This window comes from Felis catus, chromosome D1 (genome assembly GCF_018350175.1).
Source record: "Felis catus isolate Fca126 chromosome D1, F.catus_Fca126_mat1.0, whole genome shotgun sequence".
Taxonomy (NCBI): Eukaryota; Metazoa; Chordata; class Mammalia; order Carnivora; family Felidae; genus Felis; species Felis catus.
The window spans coordinates 14,956,464-14,977,958 of record NC_058377.1 but is presented as its reverse complement, the minus strand read 5'-3'; the positions used below and the strand labels follow the sequence as shown (position 1 = coordinate 14,977,958).

The 21,495-nt window shown below is 55.1% G+C and overlaps 1 protein-coding gene and 1 long non-coding RNA gene across 4 annotated transcripts; one reads left to right on the top strand and one right to left on the bottom strand.

Moving 5' to 3' along the window:
• Nucleotides 1-222: 222 nt before the first annotated feature.
• On the bottom strand, nucleotides 223-16,455 carry SIDT2 (SID1 transmembrane family member 2). Of its 2 annotated transcripts, XM_011286371.4 has the most exons (27): nucleotides 15,706-16,455; nucleotides 13,899-14,020; nucleotides 13,436-13,600; nucleotides 13,291-13,336; nucleotides 12,785-12,886; nucleotides 12,593-12,676; nucleotides 11,785-11,884; nucleotides 11,552-11,617; nucleotides 10,474-10,567; nucleotides 10,086-10,138; nucleotides 9,723-9,734; nucleotides 9,275-9,346; nucleotides 9,052-9,123; nucleotides 7,856-7,974; nucleotides 7,239-7,312; nucleotides 7,066-7,132; nucleotides 6,395-6,468; nucleotides 6,153-6,276; nucleotides 5,823-5,940; nucleotides 5,215-5,351; nucleotides 4,864-4,972; nucleotides 4,519-4,595; nucleotides 4,284-4,330; nucleotides 3,905-4,010; nucleotides 3,110-3,220; nucleotides 1,742-1,855; nucleotides 223-1,658 (listed from the first exon to the last, which is right to left on the bottom strand). In XM_011286371.4, the coding sequence occupies exons 1-27, from the start codon at nucleotides 15,886-15,888 to the stop codon at nucleotides 1,596-1,598; spliced, it is 2,511 nt and encodes an 836-aa protein (XP_011284673.1). In that variant the 5' UTR covers nucleotides 15,889-16,455; the 3' UTR covers nucleotides 223-1,595. The 2 variants fall into 2 exon arrangements, with proteins under 2 accessions (XP_011284673.1, XP_011284674.1); XM_011286372.4 differs by lacking the exon at nucleotides 9,723-9,734 and having other exon boundaries at nucleotides 15,706-16,454.
• LOC123380355 lies at nucleotides 7,974-11,109 on the top strand. Of its 2 annotated transcripts, XR_006585981.1 has the most exons (3): nucleotides 7,974-8,632; nucleotides 8,959-9,527; nucleotides 9,694-11,109. It is a non-coding gene; the product is annotated as an uncharacterized LOC123380355 (long non-coding RNA). The 2 variants fall into 2 exon arrangements; XR_006585980.1 differs by having other exon boundaries at nucleotides 7,974-9,527.
• Nucleotides 16,456-21,495: the final 5,040 nt, after the last annotated feature.

Below are 21,495 nucleotides of genomic sequence, written 5' to 3'. Positions count from 1 at the left end.
GGAACGGCCCCTGGTAAGTGTTTCCTGGATTGATGCTATTGCTCAAAGGACAGGAATAACCTTGGGGACCGAGGACGCGAGGACACGTGGGGGAGACAAAGGGGAATCTCTTGTGGAGAGAGAAAGGTAGACCAGGAGAACCGGAAAATGTAGGACTGCTGCCCCACCCTTCATTCTCAACATCTCCACCCAGAAAGGAGGAGCAAACAGGGGCCCAAGAGCTGCGTCCGGTTGTTTCTTTAATTGAATGCAGACCCATTCATAGAAAACAGAAATGCAACCATAGCATGGCAACAGACATTAAACGGAGTTCTGAAAACGGATCCAGATCCACCTCCTCTCCCCAGCCCAAGGGAGAGCTGTAAAAACAAGTTGGGCAGAATAAGACACACTCCCATCCCCAAGGCAGAGGCCTGACCTGCCCTCCCCCAGTCTTGGCATCTGGAATGGACCGGGTAGGGGAAGGGGTTCGAAGGACAGAGCAGCCAGGGGGCCCAGAGCTGGGGTGGCTCAGTGTAAACTTCAAGGTTTCATACATGTATATGTGTGTGACTAACACAAAAAACTTGGCCAAAGACAGGACGGAAACACCGAAGCCAGCCCCAGGTCCTAGAGTGAGGCTGGACTGGGGACATTGAGAGGAAGATCATGTCCCTTCCTGAGCCCCCTTCTAAGATAGGCACTGGGGCTCCCACGGCTATGAGGAGACAAGAGGAGCTAGGCGCCTTGTGTCCCACTCCTCTGCCCCTGGACATTCTTGGGCAGTGTCAATGGCACTGAAAGGCCCCCAGTGGGGGCTTGGCAGGACAGAGGGCCTGGAAAGAAAAAGAAGGAAAGGGGTGAACTGATCTTTCCCTCTGATCCTGGTGCCAACATCAGTCCGGGGGCTGACGACATAGGCAGGTGACCTCTGAATTCAGTCCCTCAGCTCAAAGGCGACTCTCACACATGAGCTGACCCTTATTACTACAGAACCGGCTCCAAGCACAGGTCAGAGGGAGGAGGCAGCACTGCCTGAAGCCCCTCTTAGGCCATAGCACCAAAAGCGTGGCACCAGCTGGCCAGCCTCCAAAATCCTACAGCCCATTCATCCTGGCTGGAATGGGCAGTGATGGCAGTCAGGTATGGCCCCAAAGCGCTATGGGGCCCTGGTGCAGGACAGAGAATCAGGCCCAACGGGGCCCTGGACTGGAACTCGGGGAGAAGAAAGGGCTCGCAGTCATAGGCTCGTGGGGAGGGGAGGGACGGGCAGAACGCAAGGCATGAACTGGGCAGGGCAACACTTTCCTCCTTCCTCCTGCAGAGGAACAGACGGAGAGCCAACGGACAGGGCCCCTGAGAGGCCCTCAACACTGAGAAGCAGCAACAAGTGGCCAACATCTGGGGTCTTGCGGGAGGAGGCCTCCTTCTCAGCAGAGGGCAGCCGCCAGGCCCACCACTGTGACTGTCCCGGGCCAAGCTTGGGCCTCGCTGTCCCGCCACTACCCACACTGGGCTGCAGGGCGGGGATGCACGCCCCCAGAGCTGCAGGGGCTCTGGGCAGGGAGACAGAGGAGCTCAGGGCCCCCTGAGTAAAGCGAGGGGCCTGGCTCCCACTAGAAGACATAGATCTTGTCCCGCTGCACGGTGTCCAGGTCATCGTCCAGTGTCAGCAACACCTGGGGGGCGGACGCTGAGTCAAGCACAGGCAAGGGGCCGGCCTCGGCCTCTCCCCATGCTTGGGCAGAAGAGTCTCACGTACCAGGAACGACCCAAACATGGCAATGGAGGAGAGGAAGTGCCAGATGTCATGGTCGTCAAAGAAGTCCAGGAGGATGCAGTCTCGGTTGTGTTCCCGAGACTCTGCGGGGGTTTTCTGGGGAGGAACAGGGAGAGCCGCCTGTGGACGCTGCCCACCAAGGCTGGGGCCAGACCTGCTGCCGGCTCCCTCGGGCTGCCCTGCTCCCGGCGCCAGGCAGGAGAGCACCCTCCTCTGCCTCGCCCTTGCCTCGTCTCCCGCACCTAAGAACTGGCTGTTACACGCTTCTCCCCGAGGACGCTGGCTTCTGTCCTTCCCTTTCCTTTCACTTTTACCCTCAGATTCTTCTGCCCTTTGTGTAAGAGAGCACAGGACTGAGATCACCTGGAGACACTAGAAGGCTTCAAAAGCCTCCTAACTTGGTTCCCTGCCTCGGACTCTGCCCCCTGCTCTAATCAGTGACTCCAGGATCACTTTTTCTCCAAAGTATTATTGGTTGGTCACACAGCCCTGCTCGAGGACAACAGGAGCTATGACCTGTGGGCCATGACCTAAGGCACTCGTGGTCCTCCATGCTCACCCATAACCCTATCCAGCAAACCCTGCCCGGACATTACTGTGTCTGGGGACTGTCTGTGCCCCACGCTGAGGCCACCGAGAAGACCAGAACTGCCTTGCCCTCAGGAGCTCAGTCTTTCACTCAGCTCCCAAATTAGTGCATTCACGGACTCCGAATCTGCCTCGTCTAGTTCTGCCTCTGTAACGTTACTCAGGTCACAGCATCTGTGGGCCACAGGGTGCTTTCTCATCACCCAAGGCCTATAAGGCCACGAGCACAGTCTGCCTCCTCCAGGAAGCTTTCCTGGATCTCCTCTGTCCTCTGCCCTCGTGTCCATTCCTCCTTCCTGTCTTGCCCATACCTTCACCTCCTATATCATATTGCAAAGAGCAGTCCAGGAATTGTTCATCTCTCTCTCTCTCTCTCTCTCGAACTAGATTTTAAGTACTTCAAAGGAAGAGACCGTGCTAGACTTAGTTCTGATCACAGAATTGAAGCCTGATTCATGGCGGGTGCCTGTGAGGCAAAAGGGAGAACCTGGCATTTCTGGCTTCAAACCCCAGCTGTGCCACTCACTGGCTGTGTGACCTTGGGCAGGTCACTTGGCCTCTCTGAACCTCAGCTGCCTCATGAGTAAAATGGGGATACCTCCATGCTGGTGTACTGAAAGTTGGGAAGATTAAATGAGAAGGCAGCTGTGACAGAGTTCAGCAGGTGCTCACAAATGGTGTTTGAAAAGAGAACTGGCCATTTGTTGGCTCACAACGAGCCTGTGGGCGACTCCCCACCTTCTCGGCAGGATGACTACTCACCTGCCAGGTGCTGAGTCCCTGGAAGAAGAAGAAGAGGGCAAAGCCCCACACCACCGAGGTGCAGACAATGCAGAGGAGGGGGATGAGCTTGATCCGTTCCCCGCTGCGGAGCTGGGGGGCAGGGGGGTGGGGGGGAGAGCAGCCTGAGGGCCAGGCCCCGGCCCGGCCCGTTCGCCAGCCTGCCCTTGATGCCACTTCCCAGCGCACAGGATGGATCCTTTAGGGAGCCATCGCGGATTCACACCATCACCTGACACAGCTACACAGCTCAGTACGCCCCATACCAGCAGCCCAGAGTCCTCACCCCTGACGCTCACCCTGGCCGGGCCTCCGTATGTCCAGAGCCCTGCGCTGGCAGGGTGGACCGGCCAGGAGGCTCTCCTTGCGCTGGATGGCACAAGGGTCCCCGGGACGCACCTGGCCCTCGGAGGCCCCAGCCTGTGCGGACATAGTGAGCCCCGCCCCCACCCCCTCTGCCCTGCGGGGGGGGGGGGGGGGGGGGAGGGGGCGAGGGGGAGGGCGAGGGGGGGCGGAGGGAGGCTCTGCCCAACTACAGCCTGCGGTGCTACCGGTTTCATGCGCCCTTCTTAGAACATGGAAGGGGCTCAGGAAATGGGTCTTTGGACACAGCTGGAGTACATGCAAGAGACCCGAGCCTTTCCCCTCCCCAGACTGGCGAAGACAGGAACGAAAAATGCCCGATCCCTCTCAGTGCTACTCGGAGACGGGCTGCGCCCATCTCCCTCCTGCAAAAGCAGGGCAGCCGGCAGAGGAGGCCGAGCCATCCGCACTCACCTTCATGATGATGTAAAAGGCAAAGTAGAGGAGCAGGTTGCAGATGCCAATGGCCAACAAGTAGGAGGCGAAGTCATTGGGGCGCATGATGAGCCCATAGGCAGCTCTGGCAAGGGAGGAAGAGCCGGTGAAGCAGGGGAGGTCCAAGAGCGAGGAAAGGGCTCTCCCTCACTCCTACCCCACGTTTTATTATGATGTGAGGCTGGGTTCAGAGGCCCGCAGAAATTCTAGAACCCCACGTGCCGACAGTGCTCTCCTCAGCCCCCATTTCTCATGCCCAAAGTGTAGAATTTGTCCGTGGCCCCCAAGGCAGCCAGTGGCTGGCCACGTCCCCAGTCGTCCGCCCAGCCAGGCTACCATGGACAATGGCCAGACTCACAGTGACCAGTTGATAATGTTGCCCATAACCAGCAGCACCATGCGGTCCTGGAGGGAAGCAGAGACACGGGGACTGAGAGAGGGGAAGAGAGACAGGGAGAAAAGTGGAAGAAGGCCCAAGTCAGCCGGTCCCCCCCCTCCCCCGGGCTCTAGGTTGCACGCGGGTCCTCCCACCTCCCGCCAGAGGGAAGAGAGTAAGTAGATGGAGGAGGAGGGCTGGGGGGCCGGGCCGGTACCACGTAGAGAGGCCCGCTGCACTGGCGGATGCAATCTGTGTAGAGCACGTGGAGGATGCGGCGGCAGATGCCCGAGTCTGCAAGAAGGGAAAGTGCTTGAGGGCCCGGGCTCCCCTCTTTCCTGGTCACCCTGGCCCGCGCCGCGTGAGAGGACCCCGGGCCTTCAGAGGGCACAGCCACGCCAACCCTCATCAAATTCCTCACCCAGTGATTCTTCCAGGGCCGCCAGCAAGAGGGCAGAACCCAAAGTCTGCTGTGAATCCAGGTCCCTGAGGCCACCAACCCCTCATTCCACGGGGCCCAGCTGGCCCCCTCTCACGCGCTCCGCCCCGGGCAGGCCCTCACCCAGCTTCCAGCGGCCCATGTAATAGAGCTGTGTGCTGAGGAGCAGGGTGGCGATGATGTGAATGACCGAGAAGACGATCCAGAACGCTGTGTTCCCTTTGCCGAAGACCTGGGGCGGGGGGGCCGCGGCGGGCAGGGCTGAGGAGGCGCTGAGGAGGCCGCTCCCGCAGCCCACCCTTCCTCCCGGGGAGCAGCGCTCGCTGCCAGGCCAGATGCGGCTCTCCGAGGAGCCCAGGGAAGGCACCTCAGGGAAGCAGCAGGGATCTCTCCCGCGGGAGGTGGAGAGGGTGCGTGTGCGCGCACACGTGTGTCCGTTCCCTATGGGACGAGCACAGCGGGTCAGGGCCTCACCACGCCCAGCACGGAGAAGAAGATGACGATGGCCAAGCAGGCATAGGCGCTGTAGGCACTGGCGTTGATGTCCGGGTGCCGCTTCTGGTAGAGCTTCAGCATGCACAGCCCAGCAATCATGTACATGAACGACGTGTCTGCGTTGGGGGACGTGAATGTGAGCTCAAACACACGCACTCAGCACAGACCTCCCAGCCCAGACAGTCGGGGCGGCAGAGAGCCCCTCCACCTCATTGGGGCCGCAGAGCGAGCTGGCGGTGGGTGGACTCCAGGCCCTTAACTGTCCCTCTGACACCACACTACCACCCCACCGGCTGCCACCCAGTCTGACTCCCCCTGACAACAAGGACAACTTAGTCTGAGCGCCCTGAGATCAGGGACCACATCTTAATTATGTTCATTTTCTCCGTTTTATACACGCCTTTCCATAGAAATCAACACATGAAGGAAATAGCACCCAGCTGCCTCTCTTCCGTAAGCGAGGATGTGTGTGCACACAGGCAGCCCAGCTCTGGAGTGCCTTGCAGAGCTGGGTCTGGGGGATCCCTGTGGGGGATGTGGGGATGCCGGAGGACGGTTCAGCCAGGGAAGAGGGAGACCCCACTCACCGAACTGGAAGTTGGTATAGTTGGGGCAGACGTGATAGCAGGCACTAAGCAGCCCCTCCATCATCAGGGCTGTGCCCATGGCATAGAACAGGCCAAAGTGTTTCGGGATCCCACATTCCTATTGGGGAGAAGGAAGGAAAAGAGGAGGTGAGGTGGGAGGAGAGGTGGGAGGGAGGGAGGCAGGCAGGCAGGGACCCAGACAGGGAGAGCGGGAGAGAGGAATGGAGTGGGATGTGGGCTGGGCAGGGCAGGGCAGGGCAGGGCAGGGCTGAGCCGTGCCTGCTAGAAAGGGTCTGGAGCCGAGCCCTCAGTGGGCAGATGCTCTCTCACCAGGGCATAGAGGTCATTCCGCAGCAGGGCCCGGTTGTGGTTGATCTCCCGCTGCAGGATGATGAGTAGGAATAAGAGCCCCAGCAGGATGTACCCCAGGTTGCTCAGGATGTTGTTGAAGGCGCTGGAAGGGGCGACACAGGGTGCGTTGCTTTGGCCCCGTCTTCTGGCCTCCTCCCTACCTGGGACGTGCATTGGCAGAGCCCCTGCCCCCACCCTGGCTGGCTCAAGACCATCCCCACCTGAGGTTGCCCAGCGGGTGGGCACAGAGGAAGTTGTAGTAGCAGATGTCCTGATTCCCTGTGACATTCACCACCTGCAGCAGGGCATGGGAGCACGGAGGGGCCGCTAAAGCACCTGACTCAGCCCAGAGCCCAGGTGAGAGGGAGCCAGGCCTGAGCCCATGCCACACCACCCGGCCCCATTCGAAGGGACAGGGAAGTGCCACACAACCAGCATGTGTGTGCATCCGGAGACCAGGCCAGCCCTCTTTCGCACAGTCGCTGTCCCTCCTCAGCAGGTGGGGCTAAAAATCATGGGGCGTGACCGTGACACAATTTCTTGCCCCATAGTACAGAGAAAAGGGAAGGGAAACCGAGACTTACAAAGTCTCATGACTCTTGTTGCATAAACCCTGCAACAAGCTGGGGAAGGTGCCATCATTGAGATCATGCTGCCCCATTTTGCAGATGAAGAAACTGATGCTCTGGGAGCTTAAGTGACTTGCTCAAGATCACCCAGCTGGTGAGGGAGAGTTAGAATCTGGAACCTGAGTCCCGTGACCTGACTCGCTCCAGTGGCCCAGGCTGGGACACTCTGCACTTCAGGCCACGTCCCAGACTGTGGCGAGGGCGAGCACGCGGCCCCACGAGGGCATGCCGCCCGGGCCCAGGGAGTCAGCCCTGCCGCTCACCGTCTGGTAGGTGATCACCAGCTGCACCACGGGAAGCGCGTAGAAGACAGCGATGGTGGCGATGTTCCTGAGGAGTGAGACGAGGGGCGGCAGTGAGGAGGCAGGCCAGGCCCCGAGACACCGCCACACCACCCTGCCAATAACAGGAAGGCCTGGCCATGCCGCCCACTCACCAGAAGTAGATCTGGTACTTTTTCCGAAGGACGCGTTTATCCTTGCGTGCCAGGTCGGCCACATAGAGGTATTGCTGGGGAGAAGCTGGAGTGAGACCCGGGAGAAGTCCCCCGTGCCCAGGGGAGAGAGGGGGACAGGAGGAGCCCCCTCACACAGGCAGCAGTTCTGCCGGGCGGGGGCTCCAGGCCATCCTGTTGCTGCTGGCAGATCAGCCCGGAAGCGCTGGGGGTGGAGTCGGTTTCCCCTGAATCTATCCTGCCCCAGCTGAGCTCTTTCCCTTTGTTTCTCTCAGATGTCACCCCAGAGAGGGATGCCTGGGTGGCTCAGTCAGTTAAACGTCCAACTTTGGCTTAGGTCATGATCTCGCAGCTTGTGGGTTCAAGCCCCTGTGCTGACAGCTCGGAGCCTGGAGCCTGCTTCGGATTCTGTGTCTCCCTTTCTCTCTGCCCCTCCCCTGCTCGCCCTCTGTCTGTCTCTCAAAACAACAACAACAATAACAACAACAACAACAACACGTTAAGATGTCACCCCAGAGGGAGATGTGCTAGAGCCCGAACACAGAATCTCCTTTCCTTGGGAAACCCATGACTCAGGGCCAGGCCGCATAGCACCAGACCTTGGTGCGAATGACGTTCTTGTCTGAATCAATATCGGTCAATGTGTCATAGTCGTCCTCCTCCACGGAGCTCATGGAGTCCAGGCGTGGCCGAGTGCCCACAGGGTCAAGGGAGCGATCTGGGGTGGGCAGGAGGGAAGAGTTACCTGGGAGGCACAGAACCCAAGGTCTGTCCCCACCCACCTGGGGCAATTGTCACAATTACTAGGCAATGGGAAGAGGCAGATTGTGGACTGAGAGCAGGCATGGAGGTGGGCTCAGGCCCTGGGAGGAGGGACAGGGTACTCCTAAGTCCTTGAGGGAAACAAGGGTGGGCCACCCTCAAACGGGTCACCAGACAGGTACCGCTCCACCCTTGCTCCCCTCACCGAACTAGGACTTCCAGGCCAGGACACTGAGCAGATCCTGGGTCCCGGACAGAAGCAGCAGGACTGAATTCGGCAGAAGTCATGCTGATTAGGTGCCCAGCCATGTGGGTTCTGAGAGGACACTGCCTTGGCCCCCGCTGGAAAAAGACCCAGTGGGTTCTGGGGTGCAGGCAAAGGTGACAGGCTGCTTCTAGGAAGAGCACTTGCTCCTTCATCCTGACCTTTTCTTGTGCCTTCAGAAGCTTCCTCCTGTGACCTTGCCTGACCAAAGCCCCCGGAGGCCAGGACACGACACCCCTGCCCGTGAGCCCTACCCCGGCAGGCCAGGGAGTGAGGTGCTGGCAAACATGAGAGCGAACCAGAACATCTGGCCTGGGGGTAGCTGGGGTGCCAGCCCACCAGCATCAAGGTCAGTGCCTACTTATCTCAAAAGGCACAAAAGCGGGCAATTATTGGCATTAGATGGGGAAGCCATGCACAAAAGCGTCTCTCCGGCCCTGGAGCCTACCGGCCCCGGTCAACTGCCCCGGCAGGAACTGATTGGCAGAGCAGCGCCCCCCCGCCCCCACATCTACCCATGGCAATGCACAGCTGCCGCATCTGGCCAAAGGGGAGGCGCCGCTTGAACCACTCGTGCCCTTCAAAGGAAAGGGAAAGTTACCAGGAAGTAGGGCCAAGGGAGAAAGAGCGAGCAAGGAAAGGGGCAGGAAGACAGCAGCCCTTCCCCGGTTCCAGGGCCCGGCAGAAGAGGCACCTGCCCTTCACCACGTCTCACGCAGCCAGCTCCGGCCCCACGCTTCGCGGCTCTGCCCGGCAGGGCTCACTCACCCTGGTAGCTGTAGGAGAGGTCTCCAGTGCCTGAGCTGTCGACCAGCCCGTCGGTGGATCCGGAACTGTTCTCTGCGGGGAACAGTGAGCGGTGAGGCAGGTGGGAGGAGACGGGGAGGCGGGGGTCGGAAGGGGCCGGCTGCCATTGTGCCACGTTGGAGGTGGAAGCCTAAGGAGGCCTGGCTGTGAGTGGGTGAGCACAGCCTTCGGTGTGGACACGTACCAAAGGAACCGTAGTTATAACCTTCATACGGGGAGCTGCCGGGGAAGGCATCGGCCAGGACCCGGGGGTTACCTGCAAAGAGAGGTCAAGGGCCCCCTTAGCTCTGGAAACAGCCCGAAGCCAAAAGCCAAGAGAGAGAAGGAAGAATCCAGAGAAGAGAGACACAGAGAGGCCTCGGTGGCAGCAGAGAGAACGCATCTATCCTGGCAAACACAACTCACTGCCACCACTAACAGCTGCCCCAGCCTCCCAGGTGTGTTCCAGTAGAAACACTCGCCATCATCCGTCCTCGCTAAGGACAGAGAAAGGTCTAGGAATCGATGCATCTACATTAGCAGCTAGGACAGCGAGCCTCGGCCTGCCCAGGGCCCACCCAGACACCCCTGCGTGTCCCTTCCCTCCCCCGCTCTGGATTTCAGCTCCTCTGCCCACGGCACCTGGCGCTTACCAAGGAGAGAAGCTGAGAGAGAAGGTCCCAAACAGGAGGGAGGACAGACAGAGAGGGCGAAATGGAAGAAAAGGAGAGAGAATGAAAGGTTAGTAACCCCCCAGACTGTGAGCTACATCATCTGAGGCAGACAGCATAGCTCTAGGCCCAGAGGAAGAACCAAGGGGCAGCCATGAAGACAGCCATGTGAGGGTCACAGGTAGGGCACAATAGCCCAGCCCCATTTCCATCTGCAGAGTGTTCTTTCTCAGTCTGGACATCCAGAAGCCCCCAGCCAGCCCTTCCTCCTCCAGCCCCCGAAGGGAACCGTCCACCAAAACACAAAGCAAACTGGCCCTCCCTGCCCAGGCCCTCTGGAGGTACCGCTTTCTGGGCAGGCTCGGTCCATGGCCACCAGAAGCGTCTTCTTCCTCTGCCTGTAGGGACAGAATCCAGAGGCAAACCAGAGGGATGGGGCGAGGATCCCTCCTTTGCTGAGCTGGCCTGCCTTCCACCCTCTCCACCCCATAACCCTGTCCTCCATCTGTGATCTGAAGGTTCCTCCCAGGCTGGGAAACAATGTGGGGTTTCCCTGCTTGGGAAGAAGGTTGAGGGGAGGGGTTGGTTTCCAGAGCAGAGGCCTCGTGAACCACGAACCCTCAAAGGGGCCTGCCTTCCTATGCCCCGCAATGGCGTGGGGCACTATCCTGGGTTGGCTCACATCCTGCTCAACCCACCCCAGAACAGGGGGGCACCCAGCAGCCCGCTTTACCTCCAGTTCTCCCAGCAGGCCAGGAGGATGGTCAGCAGGTAGAAGGAGAGAAATATGCCCAGGCAAAAGAGCATACCGCCAACATAGGCCTCGGCTGTGGGGAGGGAGGCAGGAGGGTGAGCACACCGAAGCCTTCCGACGCTGCCCGCCATGGCACACAAGGGCCCGGCCCAAGCTCACCCCGCATCTCCCCTCAAATGTAGTAACCCAGAGGGGTGAGCAGTAGGCAGCTTCCTAAATATGCCAAACTCTGACATGATTCCTGCCTTTGCTCATGTTGCTCTTCCTCAAGAACCCTACCCTGTCTTCAAACACTTTCCTTCCAAATACAGCTCGAGGACTATGTCCTCTGGGAAGGCTTCTCTGCCCTGTGTTCCCTGTGACCTGTCCTTTGCTCATCACAGGCCATCGGCACTCTGCACAGCAACAGATTCCTGCCCGCCAAACAGGAGCTCCCTGAGGACTGTAGCCAGCACGCAGCACCGGGCACATAGAAGGTGCTACATAAATATTTGCTGAATAAAGAATCTGTAAAGAAGAGACAGTTTCTTTCCCCTCCCATCACAATCCCTTATTTTTATCTTATACTTATTTTATCTTATATTTATACTTACAAAAATCTATATTTTTATCTCATACTTATATTTTATCTTATATCTTTATACTTAGATACAGCCCAGTTTACAAAGGGCTCCATTCGATCACTCAGTAAATACTTAGTGAGTCTGACTAAGGGGCCTGGTACTTTCCTGCTAATTTTGTGCTAAACCTCACAACTTGGTGAGACTACAGGACAGATCTTATTACCTATTAGAGAGACAGAGGCTCAGTGAGATTACAGGGCTCATAAGGGGCGGAGAGAGAACCAGAACTCAGTACTTCAAAAGTCAGCCACAGACTCTCAGTAGCACATCACACCAGGACCCACCTCCTGACCCTCCCCTTGTGAAGACCACCAAGAATTCTCCCTCCTCCTACCCCATCAGTCCGCTGAGTAGGTGAGCATCACCCTTCCCATTCAGAGAACACTTCCTCCCCCAGGTCTGAGAGGAAGAGCCACTCAGCCACCCACACTCACACGTGACTGCTCGAGATACCACCACTGACAGGGTTTTTTGGCGGTGACCTTGATCAACCGGTTCATCTGGAAGCAAAATGTCAAACAAGTGGCTGCGTGGAGCTTGGTTAAAGTTTGTGGGCCCAAACCCCACATCTCATCAGCTCCACCAACCAGCCACAGAGGTTCTTCTACCTCCCAGGGAGTGACCCTGCCCTCCCCACCCTGAGCCAGGCCCAGGACACAAAAGGTACCTTCTACAAAGGGGTAGAAAGGCAAGGAACCCCCACAGGCCTGGTCTTCAGTCTTCACCACGACCACCACGTAAAAGCTATTGCTGGGGAAGTCTTTGCGCTGCAGGATGATGATGACGATGTGATGATGATGTTTTATCATCATCATCATCATCAAAATAATCAGTCATCAAAATCAATACATATGTGTGTATGTACACAAATATTTTTACTTGGCCCTCACAAAGACCCCTATGAGGTAAGGACTACCATCATCCCTGCTGAACAGGGATCACACTGCCTGTACGTGGTAGAGCTGAGGTTATCTGGCTTCAGAGCCCAAAACCATGACCCTCCACTATAGCCAGGTGAGCAAATATGTGTATGACCCACCAACATGGAACCCGCGAGTGCCCTTTTGCGGTCTGGGCATCAGCCGGAGAAAAGGTGGAGGGGTCCCGCTGCCTCCTACAGTTGCAAGGCTGGATGTTGTGAGGTAAACACATGTCTTCACTCTCCCTTCACCCAGCATAGGTTTTTAGCCTTTGCCAAGAGCAACACTCAGCATCAGCCAGGAGGACCCTTTTTCCTCTCTTAGCTATCATTACAGTGAATGAAGCAGATAGGACAGCCAGAATGGATACTCTGCTCTTTCCTGCCCCCAAAGGTGATCAGGATTATGAATCAACATTCACACATATGAGAGGGCCCCAAACCTCAGGGACTGGCAGGCCAAGACTAGGGTAGAAATGGGACAGGGATGAAGGAGCAAGGGTTTGGTAAGCTCTATCACCTGGCCAATCTTCCACAGGGCCCATCCATTTCCTACCTGCACAGTGATGGCTGCCTTCTTGGTCATAGTCTGGTACATGCCGATGAAAGCTACATTGTTGTCCAGGTCGTAGACAGGGCACTACGTGGGGAGGGAGGGAGAGGCAAATGGGCAGGGACCTGGGCCCCGGGCCCCCTCTTTATCAGCTCTGCTACCTGCTGGCAGAGAGTAAAAGGGCAGACAGCTTACCAGGACATCCTGGATGGAGATGACTGAGCAGGGGAAGGCCTTGTTGGAGGTCACCTTGACAATCACCGAGTCCACTCCCTCTGGGAACTCGTACTTGAAGTACTGAGGGCATAGGAAGGGCAGGGAGAGCCCCATCTCATGAGTATGCTCTCTCTGGCCCTCTAGAAGGGAGCAGTGTGAATCTTCTCAGAGTTGGGTGGTAAAGGCTCTCTGGGGAGAAAGGCCCTGCCCACAAGCAGCCCTATATTCTTACATCACTCCAACCTCAGCTGGGCACTCGGGATAGCCCCCCAAGAGGCAAGTAGGCAACGTGGCAGCCAGATCCCATGCCTCTGCACTTCACCGGCTGCCTGTCCCTTACCGCCTGAGGGCCAGAGCTCCCGTTTCCAGACAGTGCCGCCACGGTGTGTACAGCCAACAGGAGACTCTCGGCAGAGCCTGCCGACCGCTCCCCCTCCCACGTGCCCAAGTCTCCTCCTGAGGGCTGGTCGGCAGGGAGATCTTACCTGGGGCTGGGCTGCTGTGGTATTGAAGCTAAACTGCTCCCCGGTCCTGGAGGGAGAAGAATCCCCCCCACCCCCCTGCCACGGTCACTCCCAGAGCTCGGGAAGGAGGTCAGTCCCGTGGTCCCCTCGCATCTCCCCTGCAGACCTGAGCACGAAGTCGTCCATTCGGCTGACCCGGAGCTGGTATGTGGTGTTGACTGGTGACAGGGTGGAGACATCCACGTAGAAGAACTGGACCTCGGACTCATTCTTGGTGGGGGGCTGACACAACGTTCGCTCCACCTTTTGGTAGAGGTACTTTCGCTGATACCTACAGCCCAAAGCAGAAAGTCAGGATGCTATTACTGCCCCAGCCAGCAAACCTCTCCAAGGGAGCAAGGCCCCAGTTCCTCCACTCTGGTTTCCAACTTCTCCCTACTCCTACCCCAACCAGGCTGGCAAGCTCCAGGCTGGCTGGCTTGGCCACTGACCAGCCCCTGGTTGGGAATGGGGAGGAGAAACAGAGGGACTCCTGGGTGGTCTGAGGCCCTGGACAAGGCCCTGGGTGAGGCTTTGGGCCTGGCCTGGCCTAGGCCTACCCCCCTCCCTGATCCCCGGGTCCTACTCACAGCCCTCGCAGGATTAGGGGCACCTGGAAGGACACCACAGCCTCCTTCTGGCGGACCACAAACAGCAAAGGAGCCCCCTTCTGCTTGTTCAGGACATTCACAGACACACGCACGCCTTCCGTCTGCAGAATGACATGGAAACGCCCCTCAGTCAAGCCCATGATGTCTCCACCTCTGCCACTCGGGACACATGGCTCCAGAGACTGTGAGCCCTGCCCTACGTCATGCCAACTGCTTTGCTCTTTTCCCTATCCTGGTCAGGCTGGGGAGCTACAGAGCAGCCCCAGGCTCCAGGAGGGATTATCACTGAGTTAGAGGACAGGCTCTTAGAAGAGGCCTGGTCCTGGATGGCAGGGATGTGCAGGGACAACAGGAATCACGAAACTTCAGGGCCTCACTTCCCAACAGGAAACTCAATGGAGACCTCGGGCACCCCCAGGATACCCCATACCTATCCATGTTCGTGGGATACACATGCCTGCACACACGTGTGCATGCGCACACAGGGACACAGGAGAGCAAGAAGTGCTCCTCAATTTTCTTCTGTGTGAGCCAGGAAGCTCCCATTCAACAACTAATCTGGAGGCCAGAGCCAGTGGGGAGGTGGGGAAACAGACTGTTGAAAAGCTAAGAGAGCCAAGCTCTATCCCTAGCTCTGACCAAAGGCTAGAGCGGTGGAGAAGTCACTTCACACCTCTGAGACTCAATTTCCCCCTCTGTAAAACGGAGACATTCTTGCTCTTGGCACATGGAGGAAAGTACCTAGAACAGTGGGAGCTTAAAGAAAAATAATAAAACTAAATAAATCCTGGCAATGCTTGTCCCTGGGCTGCTGAGACCCAAGCCCTGGGGCAGCATTTCCCAGAGGGGTAGAGATCACAACTCTCAGGATGACCCCAGAAAGAAAGGACTCTAAGCAGGAGGAGATCAAACTTCAGAGAAACAGGCACTGAAGGCAGATCCTGGCCTGCCACAGAAAGCAAATCCCTCCCTATTCTGAGAAATAGCCAGACTCCCACTCTCAGTTCTACTGCTTCTTAGTAAACCCAATCATGGGAGAGAGCTGGACAGGAGACCATAGAGCCAGGCTGCAAGAATTCTCCAAATCTCAGCCCTGCCCCCGGGGTCTAGACTTCCCAGATCTAGCTACGACCATATTTAACTCATAGCTGGGAAAACAATGAAACAGAAAGTCAGAGTGAGGTAGATTCCCTACTAGCGACAAACTCCCTCTCTCCTCCCATCCAACTTGGAGTTGACCTTATCTCCACCACCTTCAATTTACAAGGCCATCTGGCTTTCTAAGGCAGAAAGAGGGCTGAGAGGGTCCCAGCTTTACAGCAGCCTGAGAAGTCCCACATTTGTCTTCCTGGGGAATCTCAGCTATAACTTGCCTGAGCAGAGCCTTTCAGAAGGCCTGTCTCATCTCCTTAGGGTTTCCTGGGCCAAGCCCAGTAGTTAGCCTGCTTCCCCCTGCACCCAGCCCAGCCCTGAATGGGCTGTCCCATTCTGGGTGTTGGGTAGGGTACAGGCCAGTACTGCTCAGACCACAGCTGGTGGAAAGGGGGGGCGGGGAGTCAACGAGAAGATGGGAAGGAGACAACTTTAGAAACTGTCCAGTGGGAGCTTCAGAGAGACTGGTGGCAAAGCAAGGAGGACTGGTCCAGAGAGTCCAGTGCCTTTCTGGGAAAAGGAAACCCAGTGGGGCGGCACGTTCATGGGCCTCCTTAAAGAGCATGGACTGACTCTCAGAGCCCTGGTCTGCTCAACCACTCACCACCAGCCCCCAGCCCAGCCCGGCCCTCACCCGGTTTCGGGTCACAGTGTGGTTGAAGGTATAGATGTTGACCAGCTCGCTGTTGACCTCGTCCACGTAGGTGCGCTCAAACTCGGCATCTTTCTGCGAGACGTTCTTGGGCCCCAGAACCCACAGATGGCTCTCGACCGAGGCCACCAAGAACGCCAAGAAGGGCAAGCCCAGAACGAACATGGCCCCGGCAAGGCGGCGGTGGCGGCGGCAGCGGTGGTGGCGGGGGCGGCGACAGGCGACAGGACACCTCCGGGACGGGTTGCGGCTCCGGCCGCAGCTTCCAGCATCGCACCAGGACCAGAACTTTAACCCCGGCCTGAGATTAGGAAACGTCCCCTCCCCAGAGCCGCAGAGACGCTCCCAGGGGGCCCGACAGGGAGGGGCGGCGGGAGAGGGGGTGGGGGTGTGGGGTACGGGTCAGCTCGCGAGGGGCTGAGCGCGGCCCGGAGACCTTGCGGCGGCCAGCCAGGGCCGCGAGAGCCAGGGGGCGGCTGGTTGCTGGGAGCTTGGAGACGCCGGGAAAGGGGAGGGAGGAAGGGAGGGAATCCGGCGGCGGGGGCAGCCGGGAAGGGAGGAGTGTCTGAGGGTGAGGAGCGTGACAGGCGGCAGCGACCGGACGCCGGGAGGCGCGGCGAGTTTTCTGGGGCGCGGGCCCTTTAAGGGCGGGCGGCCGTGGCGGCCCCGGTGCTCGCAACTCGGGAGAGTGTGCGGCGCCGCGAGGCGGTAAACAGCAGGGTAGCCGGCCCGCTTGCTGACGTCAGGGGAAACTGACACAGATTTAAAGGGCCGAGTCCCGGATTGGGCCTTAAAGGCGCCGCAGCTCTCCAGCTGGAAGGCGCCACCAACTCCTCCTCTTTCGTAATCCTGCCCGTCCGTGAAAGATCACTTTGGTTGGAATGTACGGATGTTTCCATGAAGGATCTCCGAGTGTTGGATTCTTGTTGACAAAGTCTTCTTTGTGCTCAAACCTAAGGATCCACCTCCACCCTCACTGCCTTTACTACCAACATGCTCCATCCCTGGGCCATTTTTTTCTTCTGGGGAGTTAAGAAAGGAAGACCTCAAAGAATTAGGAAACCAGACGGGCGCCTTCCCGGTGAGGGACGGCTGAGGCAGAACTACAGAAGTACCCCTGTGTACTCTCACCTTGCATTGCAGCGTCTGGGAAGCTTGCAAGGCTGTTTCTCCTCTTCTCTACAGAGGCGGCTAAAAAGCTAATTGAAAGATAGTGACTTTCAGTATAAACTGATGAAAACTTCTCTACAAAATATTTTGGCACTGCGTTTCAAGTTTAAAGAGCTTTATACTCTTTGACAGAGTAATTCCACTTCTGGGACTCTATCCTAAGGAAATAAAAAAATGCAGATTAAAAATTTGTAGGCAGTAATGCTTATCACTGTGATACTTGTAATATCAAGCATAAAGGAGACAGCCTAAATGTCCATAAGGAGGGGGTGGTTAAAGAAAGGTACTATTATCATAAAGCCATCTAAAATGATGCTTAAGACTTTAAGGAACATGTAGGCAGAGAATTCACAATATGACACTATATCAACAGTCTGGTTTCCAAATGCGTTAGACATGTGTAGAAAAGCACTGAAAAATCTTTGAATTACAGATGTTTTTAAAAATAGCATGTACCATTTTCTTCTAATTCCAAAAGTACAGAAAAGTACCAAAAAGAAAAGAAAAATCACTGGGCTGTGGTTTCAAAATGTTTTTCTACCTTTTAAAATTTGATAAATTTTCTATGATGTACATAAATTCCTTTTATAAGACAGATATGTTTAAAGGAAAAGAAATGTAGCATGGCTGCCTCTGAAATTATCAGATTTCCGCCATGAAGCTGGCTGGGCCAGTGGCTTGTGAGAATTCGCTTGCTCAAGAGATTCCAACAACCTCAGCTCCTGCCTCTGCTTTACTCTCTGGCCTTTGTTCCAATAGGGACTATTTTATCTCATGACCAATTATAGATAGTTCTTCGTTCTTGCAATAAATATTTAATGAGCACCTACTATGTGTAGGCACTACTCTATTTATACTAGGTAAATGGTTTGTGAGAGAATCAGACCTGGCCCCTACACAAGCATTCATATATGAGGAAGAAGAAGAAAGGAGCAAAGCCGCAGGGGGTGGAGAACCCCAACAAGTCAGACCAGGGGGAACCTTAGCAGTCTCCTGGACCAACCACTCATTTTACAGTTAGGTAGAGTGAAATCCAGAAAAGGGCAGCTCATGAGTAGTTCACTGAACTCCACATGGCTTGACCACCCGAATGGGAAGATCCTCAGGATAACAAGAAGAATTTCCATGATAAGCCTGTGCAGTCAGCAGCCCAGTTTGGACAGTCGATACAGGATATCCATGTTCCAAGTGAACTTCACTTTCTCTCTCATGGTGACCCCCTCTTTATCTTGCCAGTCAGTCTGGAACTCTAAGAAACTCTCCCACTCTGAGCTTGAGCTCCCCACTTAGCCTGATGTAATCTAGCATCTCAGGAACTTTCCTTGCTGCCTTGAGAACCCCAAGTTTACGATGATAGAGTCCCAGCTACAGGGCTAGTTGGTTCTGTGGCTGCATTGAATAAGCCCCAACTGGGGGCATTCCAACTCTGCCTCGTAGGCTCTGGGGTAAAATGTGATCCTAGGACTGTTTATAATGCATATCCGGACACTACCTACAGTTATGGAACTGCAGTCTCTGGAGGTGCAGCCCAGGAATCTGGATTTTTTTAAGTTTATTTTTGAGGGAGACAGAGACAGAATGTGAGCAGGGGAAGGGCAGACACAGAAGGAGACACAGAATCCAAAGCAGGCTCCAGGCTCTGAGCTGTCATCAACACAGAGCCTGATGGGGGGCTCAAAACCATGAACTGTGAGATCATGACCTGAACTGAAGTCGGACACTTAACCGACTGAGCCACCCAGGCACTCCAGGAATCTGCATTTTAACAAGCACTCCAGAAGCTTGATAGGCACAATAAATTTTGAGAACCACTGTTCTGGGGCCAGACACCTAGGACTACTGGTATTTCTGTTTGCTCCCTCTCTCCTAGCAGTATCTTAGGAGAAATCTATTCAAATAAACCCAGAAGGGACCCTTCCCTCTTGCAAGGTCTCATGGAATTTAACCTTTGAATCCTCAGTATCCGGAATGTTCAAACAGCATAGGAGGGCAGCAGCCCCAGACTTCCTCAGGTCTGCAGAACTTTCCTCAGTCCTTCTGGCCCACCCCCCAGGGAGGGAACAACACAACCCAGTTATGAATAGGTCCTTTCTGAGGTCTGGCAGCCCTGAGAGGAGAGAGGGCCTTTTTGTTGGCTACAGCAGTTAGCGTAAAAGAAGGGCAGTGCTGGGTCTCAAAGCCAGACTTGTGAGAGCCAAGCAAATGTCAAGGTCTCAGGGCAGCCCCCTTGGCCTTCTGCACGGGGCCAGCTACTGCACTGTCTGCCATGTTATATAAAAAGCCCAACCCCAGCCCTGGCAATGAGAACAGGGTGGGGTCACAAGGCTCAGATGACTTCCTTCTATTTCCCTGTGGGCCATCCTTCCGAGCCTGAGTGCAGAAAAGGCCTATGGAATAGGACCATTAACCATTAACCATTAACCTATTCCTATGGAATAGGACCATTAACCAGCTGACAAGGCTCCCAGCTTTCCATAGGTCCAGTTCCATTTTAAGTGACAGGATTTTTGAGGTTTGGAACAAGAAGACAGGAAGGAAGCTTCAGCTGGTCAGGTGTATTGTTAAAATGCCCTTAAGATGGCACCAAGAGCAGGCACGTTAGAAGCACATTAGACGGATTAGGTGAATCCAATCAAATACTTTCGGAACCTGGTGTTGGGGAGGGGTGGGTAGAGAGTGGCCGTGCCTGTGGGTGGGTGGCAGAATCAAGCCAGACTTCAGAACTAAGTAACTTTAACCCAGGGGAAAAAAAAAAAAAAAGCTACAAAGCCAAGCCCTCTGAAGGAAATGGACTTGAAGTTCCCTGTTTTCATCATGACCATAAAAGGGTCTCAGTGTATCTGTGCGGAGCTCGAATAGACTTGTCCAGGACATACGTAGCCCCAGCAGCAAGAGCAATGTACAGCACTCCTTTCTTGCAAGTTCTCTCCTTTCTCAGGGCTGCCCTTGTGTCTGGTTATCCCTCCAAGGACTGTGAAAACGAGATGCATTGAAGATTAGGAGTTGGAGTATTTACTCTGTCATTCTGGGGCTAAGGTCCCAGAGCTGTCACATGGCTTCTTGGTACTATGGAAAAAGCAAGGAATTTGAGGTCAGCAAGTTCTGTTTAAGCCCCTGCATTGTGCATCTTAGGCAACGAGGAGTCGTGTCTTAGCTCTATTTATCTCCTAAATGCAGCACAGCAGAGCTGGGCTGTATTCATCATCTTGAACTACTGTCTAAAGAGTAGAAGGGGAGTCGAGGGAGAGTGATTTTGACTGAGTGGGCAAACTTTCTGCCATAGATAGATCAGCCACTTTCCATTTCCTGGGCTTTCACCATTCAGACTGGGAAATGTGAACAATAATACACGCAGGCCTTGCTTCTTGTTCCCTGTGGCCACGTGACAGAATCCACATTGGAGGTTTCCAGGAAATGAAGCTGGTCTTCAGTCAGGCTGCTGAAAACAAGGAGATAAAAAATTGATTAATTCAAATCTGTCTCCAAAGATCACTGATAAAAATGAGCCAGCCATCCTCCTATCTGAAGCAAGCTTGGGTCTCCAGCTACGAAATCAGAAGATGCAACTCAAGAACCTTTCCTCCTCTCTGGCTGTTATCTAATGATAACATGTGCAGCTACTCAGTCCTTATTCCATGTTGCTCTCAATAATAGAAAGGGTCCCCTCGCTTTACACTCTGGCTCACATACAGGCCAGCACCCACAGCTTCTTGTGTTACCTCATGGGCCTCAGAGCCTTCACAAAGGCAGTTCTCTCATTCACAATACCTTTGTTCCCCTGAACCAGTCCAGCTTTTTCTTCTAGCTTCACTCTTCCTATAAAAACTACCTTAATAATTCCATTTGGTTTCAATGAAATAATTCTAGAAAACGTTTCAAAAACTTTTCTAATAAGTATGTGTGGCATCTTTTTTTTTTTTCAAGTTTATTTACTTATTTTGAGAGAGAGGGAGCATCAGCAGGAGAGGGGAAGACAGAGGGAGAAAGGATCCCAAGCAGGCTCCACGCGGTCAGCGCAGAGCCTGACACAGGGCTCAAACCCACAAACCAGGAGATCATGACCTGAGCCAAAACCAAGAGGCAGATGCCCAACCCAGGTGCCCTGGTTTTCGTTAAGTGAATTTTGTTTGCCCTTATTTATCCCGAGCAAGAATAACAGGCATTGTTTCTCACAAGCAGCAGCATGGTACCATTGAAAGAACAGGAAATGAGGTCAAAAGATTTGTATTCCAATTTCAATATTCACAGTTACCACCTAGAGGACTATGAACAAATCACTCAATCTCCTGTTCATTCATTCTTTCATTTATTCAATGCCCAGTTTGTACTAGTCACTAAGCTAGGTGCTGGGAACACGGATACTTTTCATAATCTAACAGTGTAGGCAATGAGGTAAGCATTTAATACAGAGTAAGTGCAATGATAAAAGATTTACGCAAGGTATTATGGGAACTCAGAGAGACCTAGTACAATACAAACCAGAGCTGGCAATCAGGGAAATCAGAAAACAACCGAGGAGGTGTCCCTGAGGGGGTTCTTAAAAGATGAGTAGGAGCTAGCCCAGCAAAGGAATAGGAACAAATTCCAGACAAGGAGTCTCAA

Bases quoted from the DNA above. Each gene is read 5' to 3' on its own strand.
- SIDT2 (XM_011286371.4), bottom strand. From the start codon at position 15,888: ATGTTCGTTCTGGGCTTGCCCTTCTTGGCGTTCTTGGTGGCCTCGGTC. The intron at 3,221-3,904 runs GTGAGTGCGGAT...CCTGCCCCCCAG, and splicing joins CCTTTTACATCATCATGAAG to CTCCGCAGCGGGGAACGGAT. The intron at 1,659-1,741 runs GTACGTGAGACT...TCCGCCCCCCAG, and splicing joins CCATGTTTGGGTCGTTCCTG to GTGTTGCTGACACTGGACGA.